The sequence below is a fragment of the Manis javanica genome, chromosome 11 (assembly GCF_040802235.1).
Source record: "Manis javanica isolate MJ-LG chromosome 11, MJ_LKY, whole genome shotgun sequence".
NCBI classification, from domain to species: domain Eukaryota; kingdom Metazoa; phylum Chordata; class Mammalia; order Pholidota; family Manidae; genus Manis; species Manis javanica.
Genome location: NC_133166.1, coordinates 101,527,484 through 101,548,207, shown reverse-complemented (window position 1 = coordinate 101,548,207; position 20,724 = coordinate 101,527,484). Strand labels below are relative to the sequence as shown.

Sequence of the window (20,724 nt, the reverse complement as noted above, 5' to 3'; positions counted from 1 at the left end):
CAGACATCTGCAATGGCGATTGGCTAGGACGGCTAGAAAATGATGAACTCGGCTTGCAGGGACCTTTAGGAAACCAGAATGCAGGCTCATGGAAGGAGTGAGGCCTAAAGAAAGAGTGATTCTCTTTGCAATTTTTTCTAAGCTTTTTATGTTTTGTTTCTACTGGACGCTGGATCTAGGAAAGAAGTATCATTGTGTTTGCTAAAGATACAAATTGATGTTTTAGGCCTGCTAGAAGGGGAGTATTTATGTGGAGCACGAAGCATTGCGGATGGTCGAGAAATTGTGGGAGCAGAGGGAACTTTAAGAGATGACCTGGCTGGAGCTAAAGCATCTTCTTGTACAGTGGCTTAGGCGGTAGGCGGGGCTAGTTGAATCCAGGCCATTTCACAGGTGAGGAAACCGCATTCAGGAATTCAAATGACTTCTCTAGGATGACCCACATCAGTAGTAGCAAAACCAGTACCAGAACCCAACAGAGCATTTTCCTTTATGAGCCAATGTCATCCAACATACAAGTTAGATGGGCTGCCTCATTCATCCGCCTCGCTTCTACCGATGAATGCTGAAATGTCCATTCAAAGAGGAGGGTGAGCCAAGGGGTGGGTAAGCCATGTGCAAGCCAGAGCATTAGGGCCTGGACGATTGTGAATTAGCTGCACTTAAGCCTGCTTTCAGCCTTTCATTTCTGAATAATTTTCAGCACATGTAAATCCCAAGGTCTTTAAACTAAAGGTGAACTTCTCCTGAATCTCAAGATAAAAGGAACAAATGTGTCTCTCCCACACACCCCACTGCATTAGTGTTAGGTGTGTAAAAGGGGTGGGTGTGGAAATGCAGTAGGGGGGGCTTTTCCTATTCCATGCCTCCTCCTTGCTGTGACCCAAGGTCAGAGTTCATGATGTGGGGCTAACTAGGAACCAAAGTCAAATCAACTTAAGTCTCAGAGGGGACAGTTAGGGTGGAAGGAGAGTTGGATAGGCCTGGAAAATAAACTGAGATGCGCATAATGGACCTCTGGCTCTATCTCTGGGAAATAGCAAACCTGGGGAGAGCCCCGACTCCCACCCCATCTCAGACTTCCTATGTCTCTCCAAGTAAGATTCACGTTTGGGTATCATCGCTTACTTTCCTTGCTGGCTTGGAGGAAGCTGTTTTTTTCCATCCCAGTTAAATGGATGCTAGAAGTTTTGTGGTTTCTGTTGAAACAATTCTGTCCTTTCTGCAACTAAGGAAAGTATTTAAAAAAAATTTTTTTAAACCTTCAGAGATGCCTTACTATTTAAATGAGACAACAGACTGTAACTTGAGAGTTTTGAGAGGAAGGGTTGAACATACAGTGAGTACATAGATGTCTATTCTAGTGAGGACTGTTTTCAAAAGCAGTCTGGAGAAACCTTTATACAAATAAGGTGTTTCATGGTGAGAATGCATTGGAAGGCTCTTAACATTATTTTGGGCCTTGGCTGGATTCCCTCTTTGGCTTGGAAGTCATTCTGTCAATGCTTAGATGTTGGGGGCTGCAAAAGGTCATTGCATGCATTCCCTACCTCTAGATAGTGCTCCTGAACCAGCCAAACAATAGAAAATCTACCCAGTTTTCAAAGGTTCTGGAGGGGAGACACTACAGCCTCCCCAAAGCCCCATCTCCAGTTTCTGCAAGTTCTTTCCTGCCAGCCTCCCCAGTCGCTTAAGCTGTCAAAGAATAGCTCTGTAATGAGGAGGAAGGGGAAGTGAGGTCGGGATATCCTTGAGCCCAGATGGGGCATTTGGGAGGGATTTTCCCCCAATACACATGACTCATATTTAAAATTTCCCCCAGCACGTGTGCATGTTCTCTGCCCTGAGGGTGGGATTGGGAACGCCATCCTTGCCTGTGTTCAGCCAGCAGGAGTTCCTAGACCCTCTTGGAGGTCTCATGTGCAAGGATCAAGTCTCTGTGGGTCAAGGAAGCCTGGCTTCCAACCCTTGCTTCATGGCCCCTAGTGTCAGTTCAGGACCTGGACTCATGACCCAGAGGTTGCTGGGTAAACCAGAGGACCACAGAAAAGGCTGGTGGCAGCCCAGTGTCCCTGAGAAAGCATGAAGGAGAAAGAACCAGTGTCCATGCCTGAGCAGGGGTGACATTTAGGGGCATTTCTTAATGACTTAATTTCTTGAATGACTTACACACAATGTGCTTCTATGGTCTAGCCTACAGACAAGTTTTGTTGTTACTGCTCCAAGCACTGAGGCCTCCGATAGCGAGGGATGACCTAAAGTGGGGAGCTCCTGGCCAGGTTTCCCACAAAGCAGATGATGGGGGGCCTGTCTGGAGGATCAGAGTACAGCTTAGATTTGCTCTACCAACATCTTCTTCTCTAAGTGGGCCTGAGGACATGGCCCTTGGGATGGGATTTCATTCAGCGTTCTCTGTGACCTGGGGACAAGCCACAGCACAAAGACGTGGAGTCGGCTGGCTGTTGCACAAGGAGTAACCACGCTCACGCCTGCACTCATGAGCGCGGCTCCTGGACCTAACACTAGGTGACCGGAGCACAGATGTGGACATATGCACCTTCACCACTGCGCACGCCCGCATCCTCTGGGCACGTTCCCTCTGGTTAAAGAACAAGTGTCCTTCCTTAGTCTGAAACTGGCCCCTATTTCTGGTTGACAGATGAATTCTGGACTCTTAGGGCAGCTTGGGGGCAGGCACTGCACTGTTTCCGGTGGCTTTCCTGGGAGACTTTGCTGTCTGTCTGAAGCCACTTGCCCGCCCTGGTCTGGGTGGCAGGGCCTCTGGGAACTTCCCCACTGGGACTTAGTTGCTCCCAGGGGGTCAGAGCAGAGGGGATGCCCTGTGAGCACCGTTTAAGGGCAAGAGAACGTTTCTGCCTTTTTAATGAAAGACTCTTCTTTTCTTCTTTTCTCTTTCTTCTCTCTTTTGCCTGTCACCTCTTCTCTGCTCAGGTATCTGCTCTCGGATGAATGGTCTGCCCTCTCTTACTGCAATACTGCCTCCTTATGGGCTGCTTCCCCAGCTGGGGCTTAGCGCGGGAGGATGTGAATTAGCGGGGCCCTTCAGGAGCCCTTGCAGCTGGTGAAGCATTGTTAATCTGTCATCCGCAGTGACATGCATTACCGCGCCCCTGGGCTGGCGTGCGGCGTGAGGTGACCGACCACTTCTGCTGTCTGGTGGAACTTTGGAGACATTGATTTTCAGACTCACAGGCACTGCTGAGAAATGAGGCTCACGGCAGGCTCTTCCCTGCAGCCTCTTTGGTGGGGGAGTTTTTATCTTATCAAGCTAAAAGCCCCAGGAATAGAAAGTTTTCCGCTGGGGGAGGTGGAGGGGAGAGAACCTTGCTGGAAAGGGGAAGGCATCCGTCAGGCTGCGCTGGGGCCGGGCGGAGGTCCTGGGTGCCTGTGACTTCCTCTGGAAGGGCAGCGAGGCTGCGCAGCTTTGAGCAAAGCCCCAGCCACACGAGGCCCAGAGTCCTCCCCAGGGAGGGTGATGCCCCCACTGGTCACTCCAATCCTGATGCGAGGCTAGAGAGCGGCTATTGGTCTCTGTACGGGATGACTGAGGGCCGGGATGAGGAGGCGGCAGCTGCCTGCTTCGGGACGGTCACTGCCCTGCTCCAGCGGCTCTTTAGCAGGCTCCCCAAGGGCCGCTCTGGATCAGAGAAGCTCCAGGCTCTGTGGAGGTTCCGCCAGGAGGCCCAGCTGGCTCGAGGTAGGTCCCAGCCCCTCCAGCTGGGCGCGTTCCGCGGCTGCTTGCTTCCCTACCACCAGCCCTCCTCTTGGGGAAGGGAGCCCAGGAGGCTTCTGGCAGCCTGGTATTTGATGCTGAGCTCAGCCCCTGCCCTGGGCCCTGAAAGCCCCAGGCCCCAAAGCTCTGGTGCTGCCCTCCAGCCAGGTTTAAGCGGAACAGCAGCCTGAAAGGACATGTCAGCCCGTTTCAGAAGCCCATGTTGGCTGTGGGTTTTAACAGACTTTTCTTGGCTGAGATTTAGGGCAAAGCATCATCTTAATCTGCGTTCCTGAGCTGGTGGCACGTGGCTGTCTTGGATGGTCACCATTTTCCATTCTGCCCACCTTACAGCTCTGAGGGGCACCAGACCTTGCCAAGCCACTGAGTCAGACTTCCAAGCACCCGGGGGCAGTGAAGTTTCCTAGGCAGAGGCTTCCCACCTGCTTTAGTGGAGGTGCCTGTGGGGCCCGCCATGCAGGCTGTGTGGGCTGGAATCTGCAGGATACAGCTGGACGGGAGCCCCAGCCTAAGGTAGTGACCGCCCGTGGTTTCCTTCCCTGGGCGCTAATTAGGGTGAGAACAGCCTTTGCCTGGGGAAGGATAATGGCGCAGTCTGGGGTGACTGGAAGGTAAGAAGGAGAGACAGTAGCAATTCAAATTTTCATAGAATCTTAGGTCATTCTACTCCCTTTTTTCAAACCAAGGAAGCTGAGGTCAGCCAAAGTTGTTGACAGCACCTGGAGCAGGATCTCAGGCACCTGCCTGCCAGTCTTGGATTCTTTCTGTTGCCTCATGAGAGACCTGCAGCACCTTATATTTCTGCAGTGTTTTTCTGCTAAAGATTCAAAGCATGTAGTTGTTTGCTTTTACAGTCATTTATTCCCTCCAGATCCCTGCACAGTGGGAGTGAGAAAGCAAGATGCTACTCATCTTACTGCCCTTCAGCTGCTCCTCTTTGATGGCTGGATCTTGGGAGCACGTAGGCTTTCCTTGGGGTCCCCTGCCCCGTCTGTCTCTGTGCCGTTCTCATTCACATTCAGGAATGGGGACATCTAGCTGGGTCACGACACTGGGTGTTAGGGGTGGAACTTATAGAAGAGTCATTTCTGGGCTCAGTTTATGAAAGCAGAGTTTAAAAGACCATATAACTCACTGATTAAGGTTCACCTCTTGAGAAGTGGGAATTTTCATTCAACTAGATGTAAGCCCCATTTGGAGACAAATTCTCTTTAGTCCGCCTGAATAATTTATCCTCATCAACAGCCTAATACATATCGAGACCCTCACTGACAAGACAGCTGGGGACTGAGCTACTCAATTTAAATGCTCACTCATGTCTGTATCCATCCTTCCCCCTCCTCCCCAATCCCTACACTTAGGAATTATTTAAGAGATCATTTCGTTGTTCCTTCGCTATTCAGCCCCAGGAGTTATAGATTTAAGAAAATCAATCAAGCAGTAAGGTCAGGGCAGATACTGTATTGCAAACAGGACATGCCTGGCTAACCTATGTTAGCATTTGGCCCTGATTGATCGGAGCCGGAGTGGCAAGACGGGGTGCTCAGAGATGACGGGAGCAGAAGATCGCAGACTGTGGACTTCTAGAGTAGCTCATCTTACTTGCAGGGCCCCGTGAGCAATCTATAGTGTGGCATTTAAGAAAACAGGCTTGAAGCCAAGCTGATTTGGGTCTGGATCTTGGATTCCTGGCTAAGGGCCTTCCTCGTACAGCTTGACCGCTCTGAGCCTCCATTTTACCCCATGTACAATGAGGAAAGAATCCCAGCCTCAGGCTGGTGTTATAGGAATTAAACATGACATCGGATGGACACCAGTTGACACGATTTTGTCACATAGCAGGCCACTCACTGGCAGCTGCTTTATTTAGAGCTCCCAGTAGGTCATCTGTGCAATCCCCCCACAGAGCCGCCTGTTCTTCCATCGCACCTGGGGCAGGGTAGCTGCCTGTATCTCATTGAGAAAGATTTGAAGGTTGGCCAGGCAGAAGTGGAGGAGGGGCATGAAACTAAATGCATTTTTTAGAAAAATCCCTATCATTGAGGTTACCACACCACTTTATTAACAGGCAAGGCTAGATTAGCCCACCGGGCATCATTGGGAGCTAAGCAAGCATGTTGACAAGCAAGCATGTCATCTTAAAAGGCTGCCTGGAAGTCAGAGGGAAATGGCCTGGGTCTCTCCAGCAGTCTCTGATGGTCCTCGCGACAGGGATATGACTGTAAAGCAGCATTTGTGTGTCTCCTGTGGAGTGGGCCTCAGATGTCATCTATTTAATTTTCTTCTCACTGCAAAAAGTTTCTTTTTCCCCAGCTGGGTGGTAGTCGGCCCTTTGAATGCAAGTGATACCAAAGCAGATGTGGAAAAGCCAGCTGGGCTGCAGCAGCTTGGTCGCCCCGTTCAGGCCTAAAGCTGCCTCCTTCTGGCCTCCTGGTGCTCTGACCAGGCATACAAGTGCACATGTGCCTGTGTGCAAACCCAGACCTGCACCCAGTCTGCAGATGCCCAGGCAGAGCTTCTTGCAAACCTGTTTAGCTGTTCTTATCTTTGGGTCTGTGGGACACTACCAAAAATAAGCTCAAGGTTAGCATGAGGCTAGGCCACCCCTTGCCCTCTCAGAGATGGTGTCTACTGTAAAAACAATAAAACAAAAGCAAAACAGAAACAAAAAGCCTTCAAGCTCCTCACCGTGTTTCTGGACCTCATTACTACAGGCCTTGTCCTTTCTCTGGCAGCCACACAGGCTCCTCCATGTGTCTTCCAGGGGCCCAGGGACGGGTGCAGAGGAACCCAAGCCCCATTGGGGGCTAGGGGGGGCGCACCTGTTTTGTCTCTGTTACACCCAGAGCAGAGTGACACATGGCTAGAGGAGGTGGGGCCCCTCCTGGGCAGCCTGAAGTCGCCAGGGCATCTGGCAGCTCCTTGCTGGCTTCAGATCCCCTGGGCTTGTTACTATTTGTGAAATTCCTTTAAACACAACTGTCTACAATGTTTCAAAGTATTTTTTCTTTTCCTAAGGTGCCCTGGCAATACGACTTTTTCCCCCCATGGTGACAGTCAAAATAGGATATATCTGTATTGGAAAAAAAATACGTATATATATATAGTCCTTTCATATACTTGTTCCTACTGCAGAAAGTCTTTGGCTATAACTAGCTGTCCTTTAGAATGGTGCTTGGCTTAGGAGGCCCTCAATAAGTGCACGTTGAATGAATGCATGCATGCACACATGGAAAACTGACTGATAACTAGGTAGATGTGGAAGTACAGGAGGCACCACTGTACAGAAAGGCTGAATGCTCTCTCTGTGCCTCTGAGGACATGTGTCCTGATAAGCACACATACTTTAATTGCCTCAGTCCAAAAATTGTGCCATGTCGTTGCACTTCTATCTGGATAAGCCACACCCTAAATACAACTAGGACCTTTCTGGATATGGTGTCAGAGGGTCCAGATGACAAATCTCCTGTAGATACTTGCACATGAGGAATGAGGTTCATATGGCTTTCCCACCTTGTGGCCCCACCGGAAACAATTCACTTATGCATTTGTCCAAACTCAATTGCCTCTTACCATTATTGGCCAAAGAGGGGGAGTCTCAGAGATGCCCCCTGACTATCGTGCTGAGGGCCTGGAGACTCGCCCACTTCTATCTTCTCTGTCTACATCTGCTTCTGAACGTCATTGTCATCAATATACTGTACCACGTGAGGTCACAGGGCCACAGTACATTAAGTCCAATAAAATAGGGGTGCATGTCTTTCAGGTGCTTAAAGCATCACTGGGAAACATAAAAATAGAATAGCAAAAAACCCAGCCAAAACAATATCCACCATATCATAGATAAGTTTCCACAAATGCCTAAGGTGCCTAACTGGTTTTCTTGGTTTCACTGGAGATGGATGGTAATTATAGGTCTGCTTTGGTTATGTAACTGTATTCCTATTATGTTAATGTGTGTGTGCAATTTAATTAGTAGTTTAAAAACTATATATGCTGAAGTTACTATACAAGAAGATATGTCAAAGAAATAAAAAAAAAGGCCAGTCAAAAGATTTATTAAAATTAAAAGTAGTTTTGTTATAAAGACTGACTCAATCTAAAAGTAGAGTTAATTTTGGACAACTGCGAGATTTATGGTTACAGTAGGTTGTAAATGTTATAAACATGGGAATTGTAAATAATGTCGTAAAAATCGGGATGGGGGCAGAAGAGACACGAGGGAGAGTCCTTAGCGTGGTCCTAGCAGGGGCTCAGTTAACACTCTCTAAGGTTGAAGCATGAATTGTTAAAAATGACTCAAATTTGTTTATTATTTTAAACTTACATACACATATGCACAGAAGAAGGTGTGGGGCATGCTTCAGGGTATAGCACCCCCAAAGAGCCAAGTGGCCTGGAACAGACCCTGAGGGAAATGTAGGCAGGGGTCAGGCCGCATCCCCTGCCTCACGGGGCACAGGATGGGCACTTCCTGCCACTACCCTTACTTCCTGAGACGTCTGTCTGAACTTGTGAACTGTCCTGCCCTTCTTCCCTCCGCCTGCCCCTGCCCCCAAACATCCCCAGCCAACACACCCTGCCTGGCCTCGCCACAGAACCTTCCTTTTGTTCGTGCTTCTAACCTGGGAATGTGCGGCTGTGTTGGTGACAGATGAGTAAAGGGCCTGCCCAAGAGGCACACCCAACAACACACCACCCACACCCACCCACGAGGGGCAGGATTGCGCCTCTGCAGGCCAGCCCAGGAGCCCAATGTCTGCCAGGCCAGTCGGGTACGTTTGGGAAGAGGGTGCAGGGGACACATCTGGCCTGCCTGGAAATGGGGCCACCAAGAAGCCAGACTGGGGGAATAACAACTGATACATTAGATTCAGGGACCAAGGGCCAGAGAGAATTTTAATATCCTTGGCCCCTGAGCACCCACGGAGCAGGACGCTTTGCCTTTCGCTTCAGTGTGAAAGGGTCACGTGAAGCTGCACGTGCCCACCCCACCCAGCCCTGCCACACAGAACGACAGTCATTTTGGGAGAGGGCGGGGTGGCCTCATGGCCACAGTTCAACCAAAGTTCCCCAGCACTACCCCACCCCTCAGGCACTTTCTCTGCTCAGCTTCTTGACCTCGGGGAGCCTGCCCCCCAGAAAACCCGCCCATCTAGCCCTGTTTTATGAAAGCACTGTGTTCTGCTTTCCATACATTCTCTTTCATTTTGCCAACAAATCTCCTGGCACGGAAGATATTATCACTTCCATTCTGGAGATGAGGAAAGTGAGGCTAAATTAATTCTGTATTTTACTAAGGTTAAGTAAATTGTCCAAGCATCTCCTACGCAGCTCTGGGCCAGACCTGAACAGGTTCAGACGCATCTCTTGGCTCTTCACAGGGGCACCAGCCCCAGTGCATTCGGCTGCCCACTTTGCCTGTCCAAGGGAGGCGCCGGTGATCTCTGACCCAAGACCTGGGGCTGGCTTGTAGGTCATTCCTCTACCACTGCATCCATGCTTCCTGTTGGCTTCCTGGCTTGCTTTCTGACACACTGTGTGTGTTTTGATGGGGGGGGAGCAGTTGTATACCACCAGACCCTGGAGTCTGGGGTGTGAGGCACTGAGTGCCCTCAGGGGTGGCCTGTCTTCAGAAACAAGGAACTACAGTGTATGGTCTCAGGAGGGCTGGAGTTAAGGTGACTTCCTGGAAACATAAAGCTCCAGATATTCTGAGCTGGCTGCTGACCCAGGAGTGGTGAATTTCCACTCCCTGCTCCAGCCTCACTAGAAATGTAGCCGAGAGTATGAAAAACGTATGGATTGTATTGATTTGGGCAATTGCTGCAGACCTCCAAGCTTGGCAAATCCATCTGCCTTCCCACCCTCCGGCACATCTAGTGTCCCCACTCCCCCAGGTGTATCAGAGGGCAGGGCAGGAGGGAGGAAGGAGCAGAGAGGGGGAGCTTAGATGAGCAGGAAAGGTGCATGATTCCTCTTACCTTGTACCTTGGAAGTGGACACAAAAATTGAGAACTGTTTAAGCTGCATCAGGTACTGAGTCAATAGGAAGCTAGGAACCCACCCTTGGGAGTCCCATGATGCTGAAAAAGATAGCTCCCATTTACTGAGCATCTACTATGTGCCAAGCACTATGGCCTGCTTTACATACATTCTCTCTACAATGTAGCAAGGAAGATATTACTTCCATTTTGCAAATGGGGTAATTGAGGCTAAATTAATTCTGATTAATTAGAAAAATTGAGAATACCTAAATAAATGAAGTAAAAAGTCCAAGCATCTCATACCCAATCAGAAGCAGAGCTCCAGTTCAAACCCTGATCTGTGTGACGCTGGAGGCCACATTCTGCCCCTCCCCAGGTATCTACAGGGTGGAGGAGGGCTACCGCTCACCAGGGTCCACGGACACCTGGTGTCTCCCCTCTGCTGGGGGCTGAGACCGGGGACTTCCCTTGCTAGGGGTCAGGCTCGCCAGGTGGTCTCTGAGCTGCCAAAGCTGGTCTAGCCCAGAGCCTCGAGTGGAGCATCCCCTAGTGCAGGAAGCGTGGCCTCTCTGACAGGGACCCCAAGCCTGAGGACTGTCCCCACTGGGAGGACAAGGACAAGCCTTGCTTCTGCTTTATAAAACCTTTTGAAACACTATACTTTCCCAATGCACTTTTTTTGTTTGTTTTTCAGATATCTCTGTAGTGCCTGAGAGCAAAATTATTTTCGAACTAAATGTGATTTGTGGGCTTGCTTTGGAAATGACTGGATGGGTGAGGTTGGTGAGGAGCCCAGCGGTGGGGGAAGGAACTGGCCTGGCGGGGTACTGGTGGGAGCGGGTATGGGGCTGGACCATGAACCGAGGGCCTCTGTGTTCAGGCCTCCTGTGCAGGGCTCTGCATCGGGGACCCTACTTAGTCTTCATGCAGCCCTGCAAGCTGGCTAAGATTCCCATTTTAGAGCTGAGGAAATTAGTGCTCAGAAAAGTTCAGTAGATTTCCCAACGTCATGGAGCTAGTTGAGTGGTGACCTAAGGCCAGACCTTCCTCCAAGTCCACTCTTTTTCTGTTTATTATAGTACCGGCCTGTCCCTGAGTGAGCAGGGGAGATGGTAAGGTTGGTCTGAGGCTGACCTTCGAAGACCTGGAGTTTCCAGAGAAGGGCTCCTGGATTCAGAGGCTGTGGTGTTTCCCCTCAGGCCTGAGAAGTGGCTTCGGCCACGCAGGGTGAGAAGCCTTCGCTGGCCTGGGAGGGACCACAGGGGAAGCCTTTGGGCTCCCTGCAAAGCAGCTCCGTGTCCTGGGTGCCTGCCTTGCCCACACCCCATGCCTCAGCCCCAGCTGCACACGGGGAGAGTTAAGTGGAGAGCTCCGTGTTATTTCAGGATCTTGCACACAACCCTAGGCCGGAAGGGCCCGAGATTCCTTATCAGCAGAATGCCTCTAGTTCAGACAAATTAGCCACTTGGGTTTTGCAGCAGATCGTGTGCGTGCGTGCGTGCGTGCGTGCGTGCGTGTGTGTGTGTGTGTGTGTGTGTGCGCGCGCGCGCGCATTTGACAGCTAGGGCAGGAGCTAACTGGGGCACCCCTGGGGATTAAGGAGAAATGTGTAGCTTCTGCACGTGGGGAAAACAGTCTCCCAGCACAGGGAGTCCTGTGCGCTTGGCTCCCTTCCCCGGGCTCAAGTGGAGAAGGAACGCCGTTCATTTGGGCAGAGGCAGCCCTGGCCTCTGAGCCTGACTCCCTTGTTCAAGGTGGTGACTTTTGTGGCAGCCTTCAGGGATGGTGAAGGCCAGAAGGAGGGCTGGTGGAGGTAGGCAAGTGGCCCTGGCCTCCTCCTCGGCCAGTCTGCTGCTGATCGCTGGGATGGTGTCTGTTAGAAAACCCCATCTCTTTGGGCCTGAGGGCTCTGGGTTCCCCGATGGAGCAGGTTTGGTACTATGGGTTCAATTGTGTCTCCCCCACCAACAGGATGTTGAAATCCTAACCCCCAGTATTGCAGAATGGGACCTGATTTGTAAATAGGGTCGTTGCCAATATTACTAGTTCAGAGGAGGCCATATTAGAGCAAGGTGGTCCCCTAATCCAGAGTGACAGGTGTGCCTGTAAGAGGATGACCATGTGAAGACGCAGACACAGGGAAAAGGCCGTGTAAAGATGAAGGCCGAGGCTGGCGTTGTGTGCCCACTAGCCAAGGGTGCCAAAGATTGTCTGCAAACCATCAGAAGCCAGGAAGGGGTAAGAAGGACTCCCACTCTGAGTGTCAGAGGGAGTCTGCCCCCGCCAGCTTGGTTTCAGACTTCCAGCCTGCAGAACTGTGAGACAATACATCTCAGTTTAAGCCGCCTGCTTCCTGGTCCTTTGTTTGGGCAGCTGGGAAACTCAGGCAGCCTGGGTGCTAAGAGTGGGCCCTACGAGCCTGCCCTCCATCCCGCTCCCAGCTCTCTCCTTGCAGAAGGAGCCCTCCTGTGATTTGTCTCCACAATTCCTCCTCATACTTGGCCCCCATCAGTTTCTATAGGCCCCTTTTCCAAAACCTGGAAGCACATTTCTTCTCCTCAAAACATCCCCTGGGAATGGGGACAGGGGCAGGAGCTAGAAGGGAAGGATGGAGGCAGGAAGGGATAATTCTATTTCACAGATGCCACACTAAGGTCAAGAAATGCCATCTCCCTGAGACCCTGCAATTAGAAGCTAGGAATGTTGCTCCCTCATCTTTGCTGTGCCCAGCTCTGGGGATCTTGTCCCATCTATTTCACCATGTCCGACCTCCCTGCCTCCCCTGGGCCCTTGTGGGGAGGGAATATGAGCTGCCTGGAGTTTGATCCGTCCTTTGGGGCTCCTGAACCACAAAGCCTTCCTGACTGCTGTGGCCGGCAGGTGTCTCGTCGTCTGAGCAGGCTTCCTGGATCTGTGCTGCAGTCAGGCCCCTGCTTCGTGCTGTCTCCCTCGTTAGCTCTCTTGTCACGTGTGTGCCCGGTGTGCCCAGCTGGCCTCCTCCCCCAGGGGTCCTGCCTCATTCATCCTCCCCCTCAGGTGAGCCCAGGGCCTGGGGTAATTTGTGCTCAAGCCATGGACATTGTTGCCCAAGCAGATGATGCTGGCTGTCTAGGGGAGGCTGAGCCCTACCCGGGGGCCCATGTGGCCCTGTGCCACCCAAGGGGCCCCTCTTTCCTCATCCAGACTGATCTCCAACTGCGGGCAGTGGAGGACAGTGGGCACCAAGGGCAGGGGTTGGCTTGGCAGCGCCTTAGCGTGTAACCACTGGGTTGCAGTGGAATGAGACCTCGCCTCTGGAGTCTCCCGGGTTCTCCCCTCCCAGCACATCAGGCCTGCAGGCTACTGGCTATAGCCCTGGTGTTTGCTTCTTTCTGTGTTTGGAGAAGGGCATGGGGGCTCTGGCTTCATCTCTGCTGGCCTAAAAGCCCCGGGCTTAGCATTTCCAGGGGCCGAGAAGTACTGAGATGTGCTTATGGTTTTGCTGCAGTCTGTGATTACAGGGTCTGATGGAACAGTCACCAGGGCTCAGATGTGCTTCTTATGAAATCCCAAAACACTCCTCATGGACTTGTCGTTCCCAGGCTCTGCCCAGCTCAGCATCAGGCCTGCAGAAAAGCTTTCTGATGTTTTGGTGCTGTTTTCAGGTGTGTGTGTGTGCTTGTGTGAATGAGAGAGAGAGAGAGAGAGAGAGAGAGAGAGAGAGAGAGAGAGAGAGAAAGAGAGAGAGAGAGAGAGAGAGAGAGAGAGAGATTGATTCAGATGCCCAGTGGACACGGAGTGCTTCTGCCAGCAGGACAGGGCTTCTCAAGAGGAGCCTAGCCCTCCTCAGGACGCCTTCCCGTGGTGACTGGTGGCAGCTCTAGCTCGCTGCAGAGTTTGGAGAGCTTTGGTCTCCCTTCTCTTCCATGTTTCCACTGCCTGGCATCCCCGGGGCCGTCTGCAGCTCCCGGAGCATGGCCAGAAGTGCACAGGTGTGTCCCTGGAGCAGAGCCCACGAACAATGCCTCTCTGTGTGGGCTCTGGCCCCGGTGCTGCCTTATCAAAGCCCTGGCGTTTCTGGCACTGCGGGCAGCGGAGACTTGGCCTGCACACACCCCCAGGCCCTGCCCCCACTAGGACTGAGGCTGTCCTTGGGCTGGGCAGAGATCTCCCAGTGAGGGGGCCTGCGAGTCAGGGGTGCTCCCTCAGAGGACTGGCTTCCCCCGTCCTGCCTCCAGGTGGGAGGATGGTTTCTGTGGAGGGCGGTGAGGAAGGCTTGCACAGGGGTGGGCACGTTGATGGGCCTCGCCCTTGGGCAGGAGGGAGATGAGCAGTAGAGCATCTGCATGCCATCCCAGGAAGGTGGTCCGAGCTTCAGACCCCTGGGCCAGCAGGTGGCAAGGCTGTGGAATCTCCATTGTTCCTGATTGGCCAGGGTCCCCTCTGCAGACCTGAGCGGCAAAGCCTGGACAAGGAATGTGGTCTAGGTGCTCGGCTTTGGAGTATAAGGAAAGGGGGCAGCTCCAGAGAGCGGCGGGGGTTCTCATCCCCGAACTCCCCAGGAGAGAGGGAAGAAGAGGAGACCCCCCCACCCCCACGATTAGAGTGTGCTAGGTCAGCTTTAAAAAGTGAGCCCAAGTGTGCTGAACCTGTGGGGCTTGTTAAAGGGAAGTCAGGGAGCGGAGCCCGAGCCCTTATCAGGAAAAAGTGGTCCTGTAGTTGTTCCCAGGTTATCCAAACAAGGCCAGGCGGGCATGTCCCCTGCCACAAACCCTGCCCACACCAACCCACCGTGGCACTTGGCTTCACAAGCAGGAAGGCAGCCTTCTCATGAGAGGCTCTGCCACCCTCCCTCTGCTGGGTCTTCGGTCTGAGCTGTGGCACCTCCAGACAGGTGCCCCAGCTGGCCTGGCGGCATTCCGTGGGGAGCCACACCTCGGCATCTTGCCTGCCAACAGACTCGTATTGATGTCTTTTGCTGCCAACCTTCCCCTCATCCCCATCTTCCATAACCCTCCCTCCCCTCGCCTGGCTGCGACTCCCTGCCTCCTGCCTCTTCAACTTGTGATCCCCCTTCCTCCAAGGAGGCTCCAGAGAGACCCCTTGAGGAAGCTGGAAGCTTCTAGCAGCCTTGGCTCTGCCACCGACTGAATGTCATTAGGCACCCCACTTTACTTCTCTGGGCATCAGTTTCCCCACCTCTAAAGTGGTCCCCAAGTCTCTTTTCAATTCTGGTGATTAAGTCCTGCTTCCATGGAAGTGAACACTGTTTATGAAACACGTGCTTTCCCCTGAAACACCTGATTTGGGAGGTTGTATGTCAGCTCCTTCAGCTGGGTTGGTGGAGCCACCTCCACATTTCTGGGTGGACAGGGACAGAGACAGGTGACAGCAACTTCCTGCTGATGACAGTGCCTTTGTCTCCAGAGGCACTTGTGATGTGTTAAGACCTATTCTCCCCTCTAACTGTAAACATCCTAGTGCACCAGGCAGGGCAGCTATTACTTATATTTTTACAGATTGGACAAATGAGAGCCAGAAAAGTTAAGTCCTTCCTCAGGGATCCGTGGCCCTTGGTGATTAATGTAAATGAGTACAAAGATCACCAGCCTGAAGCCAGACGATCTAACTTTGAGAAAGTCCCTAAAGTCCCCAGGCCCCACTTTGCTGTCTGTAAGTGGCAGTAATAATGATCATGATGTCACCTAGAGTAACGGAGATGAGAACAGTTTGGAAATGTGTAAAGCAATTGTTAACTTTCACAATTTGCAAGGCACGGCGAGCGGCAGGCATCCTTCTCACGGTGTTTTCCCCCCTTCCCCTGCTCTCCTGCAGGCTCTTTCCTCCGGGATCGAAACACAGTCTCCCAGGGTATTTCTTTGGGTGGAGTGGGTAGGATCCTGCCTGGCCCCTAATCTCCCTGTGGTTCTCTCCCTCCAGACTGCAAATTCACCTGCCACCCGGAGTGCCTCAGCCTGATCCAGCTGGACTGCAGTCAGCAGGGGGGCGCGTCCAGGGACCGGCCCTCTCCGGAGAGCACCCTCACGCCCATCTCCAGCCAGGTAGGAGGCAGAGCTTGTGGGCCAGGCTGGCATCAGCCTCTGCAGCCTCGGGCTCCACTTACTCTCCCGGGACCTCTGGCCAGGAGGAGGTGGATGAGTTTCTGTGTGTAGAGGATGTTGGGGTCCCCTCCCAGCCAAATGAGCTCCACCCATTTCCAGTTCCCAAGGGACTGGGGGGATGGAGCAGGAACAGCGACACAGAGGAGTATGGAGGTATTCAGAAGTTCACTATCGTTCTCTCTAAGCAGAGAGCCAGAGGTGTGGATGTGAGTTGGGGTGGGGGTCCCAGAGAAGGCCCCTGAAGGTCCCCTGGGGCTTCATAACTGCTGGACAGTGGGGATGTTGTCTTGCCCATCTGTCAGCCATCCAGCCTAGATCAGTTTCAGGGGAGCTGGGCAAATATTCTTTCCTTGTATTAACGGACCAGGAAATTGATACCCACGGTGGTTCTTGGTTCTAGGTTTTGTCAAGGTGCTTGAACCAGGATGTGTTGGAACTTTGATGTCTAGTATTTGGAATGGAGATAGAGCATTTTTTAATTCTTGCATTGAACAAGCATTTGCTGAATGTCTACTGTGTGCCAGGCACTGGTGAGAGTGGGGATAATGAATGATACATCACAGTCCTTGTCCACAGAGAGTTTACATTCTGGCAGGAAAAGCCAAATAAAGCCAAGTAGTATGTACTGTGATGCATGTTGCAATAAAAGTATGAATCAAGTGTTTTGAGAATATAGTGCAATTGTTTCTATTGGGAGAAATCAGGGGGACTTCCCAGAGGTAAGACTTGGCATTTGATCTGAGCTTTAATACATAAGTCGGTGGCTGGTCAAGGAAGTAAGGAATGTTCCAGGACATGATCCATTTATTCATTTAACAAACATGTTTTGAATGTGACCATGTGCCAGGCCCAGGAATGCCAGGGACTTTGTGATAAAAGGAACAGACATGGCCCCTGCCCCCCTGTGCTTGCAGTGAAAGAGGGGAGTGAGGCTTTAAACAAATAAACCCTGCTTATGAGAGAAAAGCCCAGGGTGCCTTGAGAGACGAACCAGAATGCGTGGTTGTATCTGGAAGAGAACATGAGTGGACCTCAGGAATCCAGGGTCCAGCCATAACTTTCCAGACCAGAGTCGTCCACATGCTTTTTCTGACCATGCTGCACGCACATGATTGGCCATCCTCAGCTGCCTGACCCACCCATGGGTCTTAGCCTCCCTGCTATCACCCCCATGCCTTTTTCTCCCACTTGGAAGCCATTATTAGAAAGCAAATATAATGTGTGCTTTTAAAGAATGAATTGGTTCTAAACATATATTTAAAAAGTCTGTATATCCCCCACATGCTTTGGAATAATAACTGTTCATAGTGTAGCCTGAATGTAACCAGGCCCCTTGGCAGGGCCTTGCCCCATCGGGTCAGGCGGCAGGGGAGGGAAGGGAGACAAATCCTCCCCAAAGCCCTAGTGAATGAAGAAGACATCTGCTGAAGGATTTTCTTAGAAGACGGATGAGGGAGGTTACATTGCACACCTCTATAGAGCAACATTGCCTAAAAATCTTGTTTAAACAAGTCTTTATTTTCCCAATTTTCTTTCCCATTTGGGAGCTTCCAAGTCTCTCTTCCTTCTGTTCCCCTCCACACCATCAATCCCCCATTCCTGAGGGTGCTCCCCCACTACTTCCTGGATTTTCACTTTGCGTCTCTTTCTCTATCCCTTCCTCAAAAGCAGCAAATCTCAAAAGGGGGTGATATCCTCCCCACCTCCATAGGACATCTGGCAGTTTCTGGAAGCATTTTGGTTGTCACAACTGGGGGAATGCTACTGGTGTCTACGTTTGAGAGGCCAGGGATGCTATTCAGCCCCCTACACGGATAAGCTTCCACAACAAAGCATCATCTGCCTCAAAATGTCAACAGCATGGAGGTGGCAAACTCTGCCATACGTAGAGCAGTGTAGCCAGCTCCCAGACATGGTGGGCACAGGTCTCAGTCCCTCCCTGCTCCCTGCCCCACTCAGGCACCCACCCTTCTTCCCTCTGGCATGACAGAGAGAAGATGTGCTTTTCTTTTCTTTATGTTCAGCCTTGCTGTGTACTGCGTCTCACTACAACAGCAAGCAGGTGCTTCCAAGTCTGAATATGTAGAAACAGAGTGACCCCCTTTCCTCTGCGGGGGAGAGGAGTCAACCTCGGAACCCTGTGCAAACTAAATCAGGGCCATGTCTTGAGCAGAATCACCACTAAAATACAGAAGGGGCAGTGGAACCACATAGAAGGAGCCAGCTGGCAAACAGCCTGCAGTGGGTCTGCTCCCAGGCGGCTGAGTCCGGCGGCCGTGTCTGCCTTGGCCAGGCCTGCCTGCGTGCTTCAGCACCGCTAGGGCAGGCCTTAGCCTTCTGTCAATACAACCTGGGCGCTGCTCCAGGTTCACTCGCCTTTTCTAAAGAGCTTGTTTGTGCTGATTTCCGCCTTGGCTTGATTTTCTGCTAAACACCAGGATGGAACTTTCTCCCACCTTGACCTCGTCACCTGGGCTAAGCTAATCCAATGAACAAATGCCGTTTTTCTGAAGGACTTAGTGTGGCTGTAGCCCTGGTCTGAGCTCGCTAGTTTGGGGGCATGTGGCTGTTAGGCAGTCCCAGCTTGGTGCTGTTTCTCCTCTCTGCTCTTTAAGGAAGAGAAAATCATTGATTTTCCTCCAACCGGAGAGAAGCACCATTATTTAGCATTTGTGTATTTTCTTCCCGTACATTCATACATTTTTCAAAACACGGTTGAGATCATGCTGTAGATAAGCATTTGGCCTCGACCTTTGAAAAACAGAAATCCCAAGGTTCTGGCTGTCTTCTCTCTGCCGTGCCAGAGAAAGGAAGAAGGGGTGGGCACACGAGTGGGGCCGGGATGGACTCAGAGGCCCTAGCTGCGAACTCCCAAGGCCACATGGGTTGTGCCTGCCTCTCCCAACAGAGAAACGGAGACGGGGGAACTGGTAGCTCCTTGGTTTTGTCAGCCACAGAAGTAGTGGTTTTGGAGTCCCTCCTGGGGGACCGCTGGAGTCTGCAGTGTCTGAGTTCCCGTGGGCCCAGAGCCCACCTCCCGCAAGTCCATTCCAGATCCTTCCTTAGTAAAGCTTGTTTCCTAGAGACCATAGTGGCTGTCAGTGGAAGACCACAATATATTGCCAACACAGCTACAGTTCCTTTATGGGGACATGTCCCAAAGACTTTACATTTCAGTTGGTCTTACAAGTGCTCTTATCACGTCACCCCTGTGTTGGAAGAAATGCTCAGGGCCTCCCCAGTGCTCTCCTGAGGAAGTAAGACCCCTGCTGGCTTGGCCCAGGCCTTTCGCCACCTTTGGGGAAGGAGGCCTCAAGAGAAGAGTCCTTGCTCACAGCTGTTGATTCTCATCATTTCTGCTGCACCCCAGAGGGGTCCTGGCAGCTGTGTCCCCCTGGCCTTTGGCCCCTTGTCCTGGTACATGGAATGCACAGATGACAAGGAGGCCACATAAGCACCCTTCCTTCCAGTCAAATCACAGTCAGAGACTGGATCTTCTTATGCCAGACAGGCCCGGATTTGGTCCCCTTCCCTCTGGCCCCCCAGAAGCCTAGAGAGGCTCTCAGAAATCAGCCTCCTAGGACCTCAGGGGCACAGTCCAGTGGAACTGGATTACACTGAGGAACTGACCACATCCATGTTCCACCTGTGCTACTATTAGTGTTTCTCTTTAAATAGATCCATGTTATTAAACTTAAATAAACTTATGTCAAAGGAAAAATTTTAAATGCTTGAGTCACTACTTTGATGTACTAGGATTTTTTTTCCTAACACATATTAAATCAATACCCCTAAAATTAAAAGAGAAATATGTGTATGGGGACTGCCTCAAATCCCTTCCACACCTATTCATCGAGCCAGGCACTGTTCAGAAATCCTCTCAGGGGTCACCAGTGGTAAATGCTGCTGACAGAAGAAACTCTCCCCGGTCACCTGGGGCCTGGACTACCAGAGCACTGGGTCCAGCCACTGTGTAAGGGTCACCGTGAGCAGTGGGGGGAGCTCCTGGGGAGCTGGGAAGGAAATTGCAGCCATCCACACTAACAGCAGGTGATCTTCCATAGGAGAGATTCATCTGTGTATGCTGACAGGGAATAGTGCAAAGTGCAAACAGGTCACCCAACAGAGCATCCAGGTTGAGCCCATTTGTATTTTGTACATGCATATATATACACATGTGTGTGTACATGTGCAGTGAGGGCCTGGAAGATGCCCAGCAAACCGCTGGACAAGACTTTACCTTGGGAGAGGGTGGGAGTTGAAAGGAGGGGAGTGAGACAACTTTGAGCTTTTGCTGTTTGCTTCAGTGCTGTTTGAATAACTAAAGCTTTCATGTGTTTCCAGTGTAATGTTTTAAAAAGCAATGCGTATTTTCCTAAAGAAAGAACCCCAGCCTGGGTGATGGAAGAGCCAGGCTCTTATCCAGACTGGGCAGATTAGGCCCGTGGTGTCAGGCCCAGGACAAGCCTCATTGTTCTCTGGGCCTCAGGTCTCCTGTCTGAGAAGTGGGCGGGCAGCACGCAGGGAGGCTGTGAGCTCCAGTGGGGAGATCTACGTGAAGGCACGTGCAGGAGAAGGGGGAGAATAGGTGGGGCTTGCTCCAGGGCTGTCTCTGCTGCCTCCACAGCCTCACTGGATTTTTATCTTGTCACACCTGTGATGAAAACCCTCAGTGGCTTCCCGGGACCCTCAAAATCAGCCTGCATCTGGATTCGCACAGCTTCCTTCGTGAGCTGGCAGTGCCAACACTCCAGAAACCAGGAAGATGGCCTGTAGTCCTGGCTACAAAACCAGGACACTCTGGCTTTGTGGTGTGTGGGCACCTTTTTGCCACAAGACCTACAATTATCCCCTCCTCTGGGGCCCAAGTAATTCCTCCACT

General features: G+C 51.7%; 1 protein-coding gene across 1 annotated transcript in view; it reads left to right on the top strand.

Moving 5' to 3' along the window:
• The window catches only part of RASSF5 (Ras association domain family member 5), a 62,831-nt gene that overhangs the window by 6,428 nt on the left and 35,679 nt on the right, over positions 1–20,724 (top strand). Inside the window, exon 2 of the mRNA XM_037015202.2 lies at positions 15,661–15,782. Coding sequence (XP_036871097.2) covers positions 15,661–15,782 — 122 coding nt within the window. The remainder of the gene's footprint in view (positions 1–15,660; positions 15,783–20,724) is intronic.